General features: G+C 63.3%; 2 protein-coding genes across 8 annotated transcripts; one reads left to right on the forward strand and one right to left on the reverse strand.

The window, feature by feature from the left end:
• Positions 1-785: 785 nt before the first annotated feature.
• On the reverse strand, positions 786-3528 carry HIRIP3 (HIRA interacting protein 3). Of its 2 annotated transcripts, none has more exons than XM_059155562.1 (7): positions 3392-3528; positions 3194-3314; positions 2963-3077; positions 1852-2729; positions 1445-1613; positions 1263-1361; positions 786-1178 (listed from the first exon to the last, which is right to left on the reverse strand). In XM_059155562.1, exons 1-7 carry the CDS (start codon positions 3454-3456, stop codon positions 1015-1017), a joined length of 1611 nt encoding a protein of 536 aa, XP_059011545.1. In that variant the 5' UTR covers positions 3457-3528; the 3' UTR covers positions 786-1014. The 2 variants fall into 2 exon arrangements, with proteins under 2 accessions (XP_059011545.1, XP_059011544.1); XM_059155561.1 differs by having other exon boundaries at positions 1714-2729.
• Positions 3529-4098: 570 nt separating this feature from the next.
• On the forward strand, positions 4099-11841 carry INO80E (INO80 complex subunit E). 6 transcript variants are annotated; one of them, XR_009349449.1, is made up of 8 exons: positions 4099-4233; positions 4400-4470; positions 4634-4686; positions 7062-7140; positions 7230-7341; positions 7714-7830; positions 10595-10804; positions 11271-11406. XR_009349449.1 is itself a non-coding variant. In XM_059155577.1 (8 exons), exons 1-7 carry the CDS (start codon positions 4153-4155, stop codon positions 10721-10723), a joined length of 642 nt encoding a protein of 213 aa, XP_059011560.1. In that variant the 5' UTR covers positions 4099-4152; the 3' UTR covers positions 10724-10728; positions 11271-11408. The 6 variants fall into 6 exon arrangements, 4 of the variants coding, with proteins under 4 accessions (XP_059011560.1, XP_059011562.1, XP_059011559.1 ...); XR_009349450.1 differs by having other exon boundaries at positions 10636-10804; XM_059155577.1 differs by having other exon boundaries at positions 10595-10728; positions 11271-11408.
• The last annotated feature ends 134 nt before the right edge of the window (positions 11842-11975 follow it).

Here is an 11975-nt window from a genome sequence, read left to right on the forward strand (position 1 = left end):
TTATTGGGCTGTGTAACTGAAAATTTCAGTGGTTTTAATGACTTTGGGCATGGCTGGATCCAGAGCTTTAAAGGAATTCATCAGTCTTCTGGCTTCTACTTCCCTTTGCTTTGGGATTCAAAGATCTTCAGAAGGTTCACTTTCACACACGGGCTCCAGGCCTACATGTTAGCAGCCGTCTCAGCAGTGAGAATGCCGGCAAAGCCCTAAAGTGACTTCAGTGGCTCAGTCTGTAGGCAGAGGCCTGCGGTACTCAGATTGGTTAGGTCTACGCCCTGTACCCACTCCTTTAAGGTGAAAAGAATTGGCCCAGAGACTAAGTGGCTATTTCCAGATGAGGAGAAGGAAGGTGTAAACATCGGCTGTCCCCAAGTCATTTCACTGTTTTTCACATTTTTCTTAAGGCCAGATTTTCACTCTCCCCAGCTGGGCATGTCACACAGCTTGAAAGCAGGATGATGAGGGCCCTGCTGGTCCGGCCAGAGAAAGGGAGGTAGGAGCCACATTCCTTTCTGATAAGAGCCTGGTGGCCGACTAGACGGCAGGGGCTAGGGGCTGGGCCTTCATTTGGAGAACTTGGGGTCAATAAAGGAACCAAACTGGGGTGGGGACATTAGCTACTCGCCTTCCTGACTCACAGTACAGGGAGTGGGGGGGGGGGGGGACCGTTTTGGTTTGGACTGGTTTTGAAATTTTAAGTCCTCTCTACACCCCAGTGTCAGAGACCCCAAGATCAAGAGTCACGTGCTCCTCTGAGCCAGCCAGGCACCCCAAGTGGTGACCACTTTTGATGAGGTGATTCAAACAACTCCTTTATTGAGTCAAAAAATAAACCCCTGTAAACCCCTTAAACTGAGGACATGAGAAATAGGACCCCAAAACTTGTGTCCCTGGGAGTGCAAAGTCTTCTTTGAAGAAAGCAGCTTCTGCTCTGCAGACACACATTGGCACGGGGGTTGTGGGTGCTGTGTCTGCTTTCTACCAGTGGAGAGCCCCCCGGGGAAGCGGAGGGGCTCAGTTACTCTCTCCGTCACTGCTGATGATGCCGCGCATATGTGACCAGTCTGGGGGTGGGGCCCGGGGCTGCTCATCCTCTGAGCCCAAAGTCCGGCAGTATAGCTCCCCTGGGGTGTCTGCTTCTCTTGAAGGGTTCCAAGCCGTGCGTCTACGTGGTCGGCCTGGATTGCGGGGCAGGAAAAGCAAATGAATTGTCTGAGAAAATCCAAGCCTCATCTCTTGGACAGTAGGAGGAAACCCCTCACCTGAACCACTAATGATGTTCGTGACGTCCAAGGAGGCCACCTCGGCCGCCTCCTCCCGCTGCTCCTTCAGGGCCCGGCACTTCTCTAAGGAAGGATTACCTGGGGCAGAAGAGGCTGGTGACCCTCTCTTCCCGAGCCGCCCAGGCCCTCTCCTGCAGCCCCCAGGGCATACCCGGCCTCACCCTTCATGCCCAGGGCTTCCAGCTCTGCCCGGAGGACACTGAGGCGCTCCTTGTGTGAGCGGCAGGGGCCCAGCAGCTTCTTGTAGTTGCGGTGGGCACCACAGGCCCGAATGTAGCGCTTCAGCCTCATCACAGCCGGGTGGTCCTCACCGCGGCGACCAGAGCCAGCCTGCCGGAGAAAGACCGCGGCTGCAGGCCAGACCTTCTGGACTTGAGTCAGGGTCTCCCTCCTCCCTAAAGGTGGCCTCCTGCCCCACTGTCACCCTCACCTTCCTGCCTTTGGGTTCCGGGCTGCCATCCGTGGAAGAGGAGGAGGAGCTTCGTGTCCTGCCTTTCCTGGAGCCCTTCCTGAAAGAGGGGTTCTCCCTCTCCCGCTCGGGGCTACCCTCTGCCTCACTGGGGCTCACCTCGCTCCCCGAGTCGCTCGCCTCTCCGCGGATACTGCCCGCTTTGGCGGTCGTTCCAGCGCCTTCAGGAGCCGGCTGCAGCTTTCTCCGGCCGTCTGCCCCGTCCTCGCCGCCTCCGCGCTGCCTTTTCCCACGCTTCCGTGAGGCTCGGTCCTTTCTCTTGCTCTGCACCCGGGGCTCGACATCCCCCCCGCTGTCATCCCCGCGGCCCGCTGCCGCTGTTTCCTTTGGCCCCTGTCTGTCCTCCGAGTGTCCCGGCAGACCTGCTGTTCTGCTCTTCTGCTTAGAGCTCCTCTCCTCCCAAGGTGACCTTCCCCCCCCGCTGCCCCGGGCTCCAGCTTTCCAGTGTCCCTCCTCTTCCTCGCTGCTGTCTGTCTTCCTGGCCAGGGGGGCCTCGTCCTCACTGGCCTCCTCCCTTGCCCGGTGGCTTCTAGCGACTTTCTTTCCCTCCGCCTTCTTCCTGGTCTGCACAGGTTCCTCCTCACTGTCCTCGGGGTCCCTGGCCTGCTCGCCGGCAGCTGAGGTTGTGCCGGGCGCCCGCTTACTCGTGGTCACGGCTCCCTTCCTAATCGCGCCTGGAGACGCCCCCGCCTCTTCCTCCTCTTCCTCCTCTTCCTCGCCGCCGTCGTCCGGGGAGACCTCCCTTGTCCCGGCAGAGCCCCCTTCCTCGTCCTCACCGCTCTCCCGGGCCGCCGCCTTCTCCAACGCAGCCTGGGCAGCCGGTGCCCTCTGCGGCTCTTGCTCATCACCGCTCTCCTCAGTGGCTTTCGTTGAGGCTCGCTTTGGCCTCTCGTCCTCGGCCGGGCGGACGTGGGCCGCCATCCCATTCTGTGCTGACGGGCCGGACCGGTCTGGACTGGAGGCTGCAGAGCTGGGCTCTGGGACGTGGAGGGACAGGATGCTGGGACGGTTCCGCCCGTGCCGCTCCCTCCACGGAGGGTCGCTGGCCTCGGGCCGGTGGAGGAAGGGCAACGGGAAACCGCGCCATCCATCAGTCCGCCCCGTTCCCGGGTCCTGACGCCGCGGCCCCGTGCCCTCCTCGAGGGCCCGGGCACGAATCCACGCACGGGACATGCTGCCTCCATGGACCCACGACGCGGAAGGCACTGACCTGACTCCGAACTGAAACGGAACCTCTTCCTCCCGCGGCCACGGCTGGGGGCGGGCGGCCCCTTCGCCTCCTCGGCCAGATCCGGCCTCTCTTCCCCGGCGCCCGCTTCATCCACCTGTGCGCGCGCGAGCAAAACACCGCCGAGTCCGCGGCCCCGCCCCGGCCCCGCCCCCGGCCCCGCCTCCTCGGCCCCCCGGCCCCGCCCCCCGGCCCGGGCTCGCGCGCCCGCACCTGCGCTTGGAGCAGCTCCTGCTCCACCAGCCGCTTCAGCGCCTGCTTCTCGGCGGGCTCCAGGTGGGCGCGGCCCGCGTGCGCCAGGAACCCGCGCCGCACGACGGAGTGCGTGAGCGCGCTGCGGAGACACGGGTCACCGCGGCGTGCCCGGCCCGGCCCCGCCCGCTCCCCCCGCAGCCCCGGCCCCCAGCGCACCTGAGGTCCGGGCGGCCTCGGAAGAAGCCGCGGAGGAACGCCCGCATCTCGTGCTCCCGCGCCATTTTGCTCCGCCCGGGACTGGCGGCTCCCGCCTTTTTGTCTCCTCGGCCTCCGTCACCGCGTGGGACAGGAGCCTGCGCACTCGCGGGGCCGCGGCGCCGTGAGGGCGGGACCGTTGGGGGTCGGCCGCGGGTCGCTCGGGCCGGGCACCGGACCGGACGGAGCTTGCTCGCCTCGAGCGGTTGGAGGCGTCCGCGGCTCCTCCCGCTCCGCAGGGCCACGCGTTTCTTTCAAAGCTCTCGTTAGAAACCGCCTCGGCTGAACGTCATCAGTCCGCGACACGGCCTCCGTCCGCGGCCGCGGGCACTCGGGAGGCCGCCGCGACTTCGAAAGGCAGATGGGACCGGATATCCTCGCCTGAAAACTCGGACTCCCTGGGGGAAGCCGCGTCTTGCGACGGCTAAGCTCCTCCGGACTCCGGAAAGGGACCTGCGGCGTCCGCCATCTTCATGACATCATCGCGTCGCTGCGGCGCCATCTTCCGCGCAGCCCCGGGAAGCTCCTTTCTTGTCCCGGCGTTCCTGAGAGGGCAGCCCTTGCGGTGGAGAGCCTTTGGGCGCGGGGTACGCTGGGAGTTGTAGTCCCGGCGGACCCGGCCTGACGGAGTCTCCGGAAGCGGGGGCGTGAGAGGCCGCGCCGCGCAGGCTCTGGGCAGCGGGACGCGCGATCGCTGCGGGGCGCTGCCCGCGGGGCGGGTCATGAACGGGCCGGCGGACGGCGAAGTGGACTACAAGAAGAAGTACCGGAACCTGAAGCGGAAGCTCAAGTTCCTCATCTACGTGAGCGCTGGGATGAGAGGTGGTGGGGCCGGGGCCGGGGCCGCGGCTGGTAGGACCCCGGTGCGCCCACGCGTAAGGGAGCGGGAGTGCGCTGGCGCCGGGCGCCGGGCTCCGGGCCCCTTTCCGGATGGCCCCTGGCTCAGCGTCCACCTCGCCTGTGATACAGGAACACGAGTGCTTCCAGGAGGAGCTGAGGAAGGCGCAGAGGAAGTTGCTGAAGGTGTCCCGGGACAAGAGGTGGGGCGCGGCGGGGGGAAGGGGGGACGTCTGCGCGCGGCGGGGCTCCTGGGAACTGGGGCTTGGGGCCGGGGAGCGGACCCCGCGTGCCGGCTGGCAGGGGCAGGGCCGGGGGACGGGCTGCGCCGGGGACGAACGCTCTTGCCCCCCGCCTCTTCCCTAGTTTCCTCCTAGACCGCCTTCTGCAGTACGAGAACGTGGATGAAGATTCTTCGGGTGAGCGGGGCACGGAACCGCGGTGCAGGCCGAGCCGCCCGGCCCTTCAGCAAGCTTCACGGGCCCCTCCTTACAGGCTCCGGGGCTGCGAGCCCTCCCTGCCCCTCACCGCCGCTCCCTTCCCTGGAGCACTGGTCGCCTCGCACAGGGCTGCAGGGGAACCTGCGTTCCGGCCGGGGGGACAGGACAGCAAAGAAATAGGATCTTAGATTTGAAAGGAGTAAAATCAGGGTCGTGTGGTAGCGATCGGCGTAGAGCAGGGCTTGGTAGACTTCTTCTGTAAAGGGCCAGGTAAAAATCTACTTCAGGCTTCGCAGAGCGCTGGCAACTACCCAGGGCTGCTGTGCAGTGCAGAAGTAGCCATAGGGGATGTGCGAATAAATGAGCACAGGCGTGCTTCAGTGAAACGTTATTTATGGACACTGGACTTTGAATTTCACGTGATCTCCACATGTCCTAAGTAGTGTTTTTCCTTTGAGTCCACTGCCCTCACCCCACTTTTAAAAACTTAAAAGCCGTTTTTAGTTGGCAGGCGAGGCAAAAGCAGGGACCGTATCAGTAGAGAGCACCAGGAAAGCCTTTCTCGGGAAAGAAAGTTTGAGCCGGGACCTAGGTAAGAAGCAGAAACCCATCTTGTGAAGATACAAGTGAGAGATGTGCAGGGAGCGGGAATGGCCAGTGTAGACGCCCCGAGGTGAGAAGGGACCGAGCTGTCTGCAGAGCAGAAGGGCTGAAGCGTGGAAGGCGGCTTTGCTTTGAGCACTTCTCATCGTGTCAGACCAAGGTCCCGCTGGCATCCTTGCTAATGAGACAAGAGAATGAAACGTTAAGGTCATCGTATGTCATTTGTTCTGGTGGTTTTTAGACTGGTTTTTTTCCTTTACTATTTTTTTTTCCCCTTAAGCTTAGTGGTGGTTGCAAACTAACAAGTTGACTTCATGACCCACTGAGGGGTTGAGACCCACGGTTTGAAAAAGTGCTAAGGTGGGCATTTGCAGTCTGATTCCAGCCTGGGGTCCTCATAACCCATGACGCATACAGTCACCTCTCTCCACGGTGCCTTTAAACACTGGTCTGGAGCGGAGTCAGCAGGCTTGTTTTTGTAAATAAGGTTTATTGGAATATCCAGTGGCCATGAGTTTATGTACAGTGGGATGGTGGGTGATGGGTGGGGCCAGAGAAATAGGCCGGAAGCCCGCTCATGTAGGTCAAGGCGCACTGTTTGGCTTTTAGCCTTGCTCCTCACTGCCTGCCTATGCCTTCCCTAAGGTCTTCCAGGTGACTTCCTGTTTGAGGGGGACGTGAGGACAGGAGCCATGAGAAAAACAGCACGTTCATGGTCAGAGTGGGGTAAATCTTGAGTGAGAGCCAGAGACGTAAACCACAACTCGTAGCCTGGAAAAACCCACCGTCTGGTCAGGGAGACACCCACACATGACACATCTTAGCGCAGTGTGAAGAGAGCCCCGACAAGTGAGAGCAGAGAGTTTTGGGAAGAGCCAGCAAGTAACTGAGCCTGAAGGGATTCTGGAAGACTTCTCGGAGAGGCGGTGTTTAATTCTGAGGATCTGAGCAGAGAAACTGGGGACCGCCTATGTCCTGGGTATCAGTTGTTTATGAAATGAACGATGGGTTTTCTAGATAGAGGTGAGGAACTGGGAGATAAATTTGTTTTTTGGAGGGAATGATGTGAAGAAAGAGGCCGGTTCGGTCAAGAGACCAGAAAGGTAGGTTGAGACCAGATTAAGAAGCCCTCTGAAGGCTCGCGGGGAGTCGGGGCTGTCACCAGGAAGGCTGGGATCAGCTTTCCAGATAGATGGTTCTGGACTTCGCATGGACAGTGGGTGGCAGGAGAGAGGAGACTGCTGAGCCGGCGACTGGGAGATGGTGGCCCGAGCCGGTGGTCGTTGCGATGAGGAGCAGCGGATAAACATAGGACAGGTGTGAGGGGCAGCTTAGCCAGACCCTGGACCTGGGGAGTGGAGCGGAGGCAGGACCTGAAGGCAGCTTGAGAGGCTCATAAGGGAGCGTGGCAGAAGTGGCCAGAGATGGGGTTTCAAGTCCCAGCTGTTCGCCCGACTCTCTGAGCCTCGGTGACCTCCTCTGGAAGAGGACGTGATGCCCTCACCCTCCTCCTCAGATGGCTGGGAGCACAGAGCAGCAGTGAACTTTCCAGAGCCTAGCACGCAGCTAAGTGCTTGACAGATGTGTCCTGAGGGAGTCCAGCCAGGAATCCGTTGTCGAGGACGTCTCAGGAGGCTGGGGGCCTCCCCAGAAGAGCACGTCGGCGCCCCGGGCCCTTCCACAGAGTTGAGGTAGCACCTCTCGGGTAGGCCAGAGCCCCCAGCCCTCTCTGACCAGCCCTGCCCCCACAGACTCCGATGCCACCGCATCTTCAGACAACAGCGAGACCGAGGGAACGCCCAAGCTGTCAGACACGCCGGCCCCTAAGAGGTGAGAAGCAGCCATCCTCCTCCTGGGGCGGGGGGCACCGGCCGCAGAGCTGCCTCTGACCCCCGCCCCGTCCCCTGTCCTTTCTCCAGGAAGAGAAGCCCTCCGCTGGGGGGCGCCCCCTCCCCCTCCAGCCTCTCCCTGCCTCCTCCAGCGGGGTTTCCCCTTCAGGCCTCCACGGCCTCCTCCGCGTACCTGAGCTCGGTGAGTTGCGGTCAGGGCTGGGAGGCGGTAACCGAAGCGCCTGGGAGCGAGGTGGGCATCGGCGGGCATCGGCGGGCAGACAGGCCTCAGCAGGAGGCCGGCCCGACTCCGGGGACGCCTGTCCGGGTGTGGCCAGCCAGCGTCCATCGGAGGGGTGTGCGTCGGGGCTGCCCACTTCTCTCTGCTGTAGGAATGGGGGACAGGCGCGACCGAGGAGAGCGGAGCTCAGGACACGGTCCTGCTGCTGTCCCCTCCCCCTCCGTTCTCAGCAGCCACACTCATCACCACCTCTTGTTTTTCCATTCCTCCTCCTGTTTGCGCCCCCCCCCATCCGCTCCATTTCCCATCTCCATCCCCCACTCCCGCCTGCAGCTGGCGTCCCCCCCCTACCCCCCATTCCCTTCTGACTACCTGGCCCTGCAGCTGCCCGAGCCCAGCCCCCTGAGGCCCAAGCGGGAGAAACGGCCCCGCCTGCCCCGGAAACTCAAGGTACCCTGCTGGGGGATGTCAGGGAGGGGCCGGAGGGCAGGACGACCGCCAGCCGAGGGAGGCTCAGGACGGGCTGGGGCCCGTCGAGGAACTTCCAAGGATCGATGTGGGGCTGCCGGAGGCCCAAGCCAGGGCTAGGCACCGAGGGGAGGGTCAGAAACGTCCTGGCCCCCGGGCTTGACGTGGAGAAGAACAAGGCCCGGACCAGCCTTGGGGCACCCCCGAGTGAAGACCGTGTGCTCTGTGATGCCGGGCGGCCCCAGAGCACGGGCAGAGCCATGGCAGCTGGGGGCAAAGCTGCACCAGTTAAAAGCCATGTGACCTTGAGCCAGGTCTCTGGGACCCTCCAGGTCTCCTGTGTCTGTAACTGAGTAACCAAACAGCGTGTAACGAACCAGTATTTTGGGAACACGTGCGGCGTGCCAGGCACTGTTCTAGGTTCTGCAGAGGAGGCAGCCCCGCTGTCACAGAGCCCCGATGCTAGCAAGAGAGGTGGAAGCAGACAAGATAAGTGGGTGTCGGGGCTGAGAAGTGGGGCCAGGTAGAGGGGGCGGGGGAGCTCCAGAGTAGATAGGTGCCGGTGTTTTGGGGGGCGCAGTCGGGGACGTCCCTGGGTCAGAGGCTTCAAAGAAATGAGAAATGACCCCTGGCTCCGTGAACAGGCATTTCGGGGAGAGCAGGCAGCGCAGAGGCCTCGAGGAGGGCCACCAGGACGGAGGCCAGTGTGGTAGTTGGCAAGGGAGGGGTTGGGGGCGCGGTGGTGAGCAGGTCAGAGAGAGAACCAGGGGCGGTCGTGGAGCGCCCTCTCCGTGTCGCAGAAACTTTGCTTGTTCTATGAATGAAACGGGGGAACCGTCGCAGAAGGTCAGGCACAGAGGAGTCCGCTCTGCCTTACGGGACTGACCACTGTGCAGAGAACGGGACCAGGGAGGCGCCTGGTCAGAGTGGAAGTCGGGGGACCTCTGGGGAGGGCCCCACAGGGAGCAGGTGGGGAGCACCGATTTCAAAGATGGAGCCTCGGGAAGGCTAGCGCGGGCTGCGGGAAGGCACGACGCCCGGGGCAGCTGCAGGGTTTGGGCCTGAGCAACGGAAGGAGTGGGGTGGCCGCGCTCTGAGACGCGGGGCGCGCAGCTTTGGGAGGGAAGACACATTGGGACATGCAGTCCGGAAAGGCCAGTGAGACACCAGGAGCCTGGGGCTCGTGGGGTGCATGTTTTGAAGTCCTCTGCGGAGCTGCGTGATTGGGGGTCACCGCGGACGGAGCCGGGAAGAGGCCTGCGCTGAGCCCCGGGGGAGGTGAGGGCTCGGGCGGCACAGCCCCCTTCCAGCTCCGAGTCAAAGTGGAATTGGGACTGGACAGGGCAGCTTTCAAGCTGGGTAGACCGAGTTGGAGGCACATTGGGAGGTCATGTTTGTGGTGGTGAGGAGTGCGGGTTCTGGAGTTCAGAGCCCAGCGCTGCCTCTTACCCCCTGTGTGACCTTGGCCCTGCACTCTGCCCGGGAGGGGTTTGCTTCTGGCCTGTAGAGCCGGGTTGGTGCGGCAGGCCAGGGGCTGTGATGCCTGGCATGGGTGCTGGGTGCAGGAGAGGCCTGGGGGCGGTGTGGCACTGCGAGGTGTCCTGAGGTGTGGCTCCTGCGTCCAGAGGACGGGCAGCGGGGCTGTGGCCATCGAGGAGGGAAAGTGTGGTTGGTGGAGAGAGGGGCCCAGGTCACGTGCTGTGGTGCAGGAAGGGGGACATCGGGGAAGGCCTCAAAGAAGAGGTCCCATCTGAGCCCAGGGGAGAGGAGATTTGGACATTTCAGGCTTAACAGGAGTGGAAGGAAGACTGGGACATGGCAGAAGTATTGTTGGGGCAGGACTGGGGGCGGAGAAGGGGGCGAGGGAGGCGTCACGGACGCCCGGGTGCCCGGAGCCAGGAGGTCCTTATAAAGGGGTGGGGGTCACTGAAGTTCCTGGGTGGCTTGGTCTGAGGAGACAAGGGACAGCCGTGAAGACAGGAGGGCTCTGTTAAGGGCCTGGGCCTCGGTCAGAGTGGGCCTGAGTCCTCCACACACTCCCCGTGGGACCTTGGGCAGCTCATTTTCCCTTCCGAGACTCCGCTTTCTTCTCTGTGGGGTGGGGTGGGGGTAGAACAAAGTGAGTTCAGGGAGACCAAACACACAGCCCAGTGCCTGGGGCTCCACGGGAGCTGCTCCTGGTCAGGCAGAAACTGTTGGCGAAGGCCAGGCAGGGTGGATTGTCGCCAGAGAAGAGGGGCTGCCCTCATGGAGCTGGGCCTCCTGTCTGTCACTGGTCCTGGCTGACTCTTGTACCTGGAGGCACTGGCCTGCCACCACCCCAAGGACAGCAGCAGGGCTGGGGGCTCCTGGAGAGGCAGGCCTGAGGCTGTGAGGGCGGAAGGTGTGAAAGCGGCCCCAGGGCAAAGACACAGACAGCCTGGTGGGAACCCAGCAGGCCTGTGGCTCAGGGTCTTAATTTGCAAGTCTCGGATTCCTCCTCTGGCTGTGCCCCCCTCTCCCTCCCAGGGTGGTCTCTGACCTTTAGCAGTGGCCACCACCTGGCACGTAGCAGGTTCCCAGTTGGGGCCAAAGAGCTCTCTTGGGGTCTGGGGGGACTCACACCTAGCAGGAGGCGGGGGCTGGAGGGCTGGGCCGGACAGAGGCCACTTCCCAGCCTCAGGGGACAAAGCAAGACTTTGGGTAACTAGAAAGGACACTCCAGGTGGAGGGACTGGCCTGTTCTCAGGTGCGCCTTCCCGCCTAGGCCTGGAGTGGAGGAGTGACGCGCTCAGGTCTGTGTTTTAGAGAGCGCGCTCGGGCTGCAGTGTGGAGGAGGAGCTGGCTCTGGGAGAGGCTGAAGGCAGGGAGTCCAGTTAGGAGACTGGTACCGTAGTCCAGGTGAGCCGAGAAGAGGGCCTGGCCTAGGCCGGTGGCTGCGGGGATCCCAAGGAGGGGCCCGTCCAAGATAGAAGAGGTAGGGGCCTCACCTGGCGGGCGGGGCAGACCCAGGACCCCCTCCACCTCCCCAGGGAGTCCTCAAGTAGAAGGGAGAGGCGGCCAGTGCTGCCAAGTGGGGTCCTAGGCGGGCGCTGCAGGCCAGCTCTGACCGGCCCCCAGTGCTCTCACAGGGTAGCAGAGGTGCCTCCCTGGAGAGGGTGGCCCAGCCTTCCCCTCCCGGTGTCCTGTGAGACCCCCCCACCCCCGCCACCCCGCTCATCACCGCCTCCATCACCACCCCTCACCTACAGGCACTCGCTGGGTTGAGACTCGAGGGGCTGAGGGGAGGCAGGGCCCCGATCCCGATCCCAGCACTGGCTGGCCCGGCCTGAGCCTTCGCCCCTTCCCTGTCCCCCAGGGCTGCGGGAAGAGGCCCCGCCAGCCTCCCAGAGGTCCTGTGCCTCCCTGACTAGCCCTCCCTCTGTTTCTTCCCCCTGCTGCAGATGGCCGTGGGACCCCCCGACTGCCCCGTGGGAGGGCCGCTGACCTTCCCAGGCCGGGGTTCTGGGGCCGGGGTGGGGGCGGCCCTGGCCCCCTTGCCCCCCCCCAAGATGCCCCCCCCCACGATCCTGAGCGCCGTCCCTCGGCAGATGTTCAGCGACGCGGGCAGCGGGGACGACGCCCTGGACGGGGACGACGACCTGGTGATCGACATCCCAGAGTGACACGCGCTCTGGCCCGGCGCCCACCCTGTGCCCGGAGTCAGCACGCGCGCCCCCCACTTCCGCAGAGACGTTTATTGGCGTCCAGTTGCCATGCGGCGGCCGCTGACACAATCAGAAGAGGCGTGAACATGCACGAATGTCCCCCCCCCAGAGAGGTGGGTCCCTGTGGGGCAAGGCAGAGGCCCCAGCCGGGGACGGCTCTTCAAGGGAGTGGCCACGGCCATCTGCCCGCGCTGGGACAGGCAGAGAGCCCGCCGTGGGCTCCCCATTTAAAAGGGCAGCTGTACAGGGCTAGGTTGGTTGGTTTTTAACGAGGATTCTGTATTAAAGGAGCGGCTCTTTGTTTGTGGTTTTGTTTTTTGTGGGGTTTTTTGCCCTTCTCTTTTTTGGAGACTGTCTCCTCCTCCGAACCCCCCCGAATCCGACCTCCTCCCTGTGGGCCGAGGGGGTCGGGGCAGCCTGGAGAGGCAGGAGGGAGGCGCG

The sequence above is a fragment of the Mustela lutreola genome, chromosome 17, assembly GCF_030435805.1.
Source record: "Mustela lutreola isolate mMusLut2 chromosome 17, mMusLut2.pri, whole genome shotgun sequence".
Taxonomy (NCBI): Eukaryota; Metazoa; Chordata; class Mammalia; order Carnivora; family Mustelidae; genus Mustela; species Mustela lutreola.

What these genes read in the sequence shown, in the direction of transcription:
- INO80E (XM_059155576.1), top strand. Translation starts at nt 4,153, where the DNA reads ATGAACGGGCCGGCGGACGGCGAAGTGGACTACAAGAAGAAGTACCGG. An exon ending in AAGGTGTCCCGGGACAAGAG is followed by an intron (nt 4,471 to 4,633) that starts GTGGGGCGCGGC and finishes CCTCTTCCCTAG; the next exon opens with TTTCCTCCTAGACCGCCTTC. An exon ending in GACACGCCGGCCCCTAAGAG is followed by an intron (nt 7,141 to 7,229) that starts GTGAGAAGCAGC and finishes TCCTTTCTCCAG; the next exon opens with GAAGAGAAGCCCTCCGCTGG.
- HIRIP3 (XM_059155561.1), bottom strand. Translation starts at nt 3,456, where the DNA reads ATGGCGCGGGAGCACGAGATGCGGGCGTTCCTCCGCGGCTTCTTCCGA. An exon ending in CGAGGCCGCCCGGACCTCAG is followed by an intron (nt 3,315 to 3,391) that starts GTGCGCTGGGGG and finishes GTGTCTCCGCAG; the next exon opens with CGCGCTCACGCACTCCGTCG. An exon ending in AGGAGCTGCTCCAAGCGCAG is followed by an intron (nt 3,078 to 3,193) that starts GTGCGGGCGCGC and finishes GCGCGCGCACAG; the next exon opens with GTGGATGAAGCGGGCGCCGG.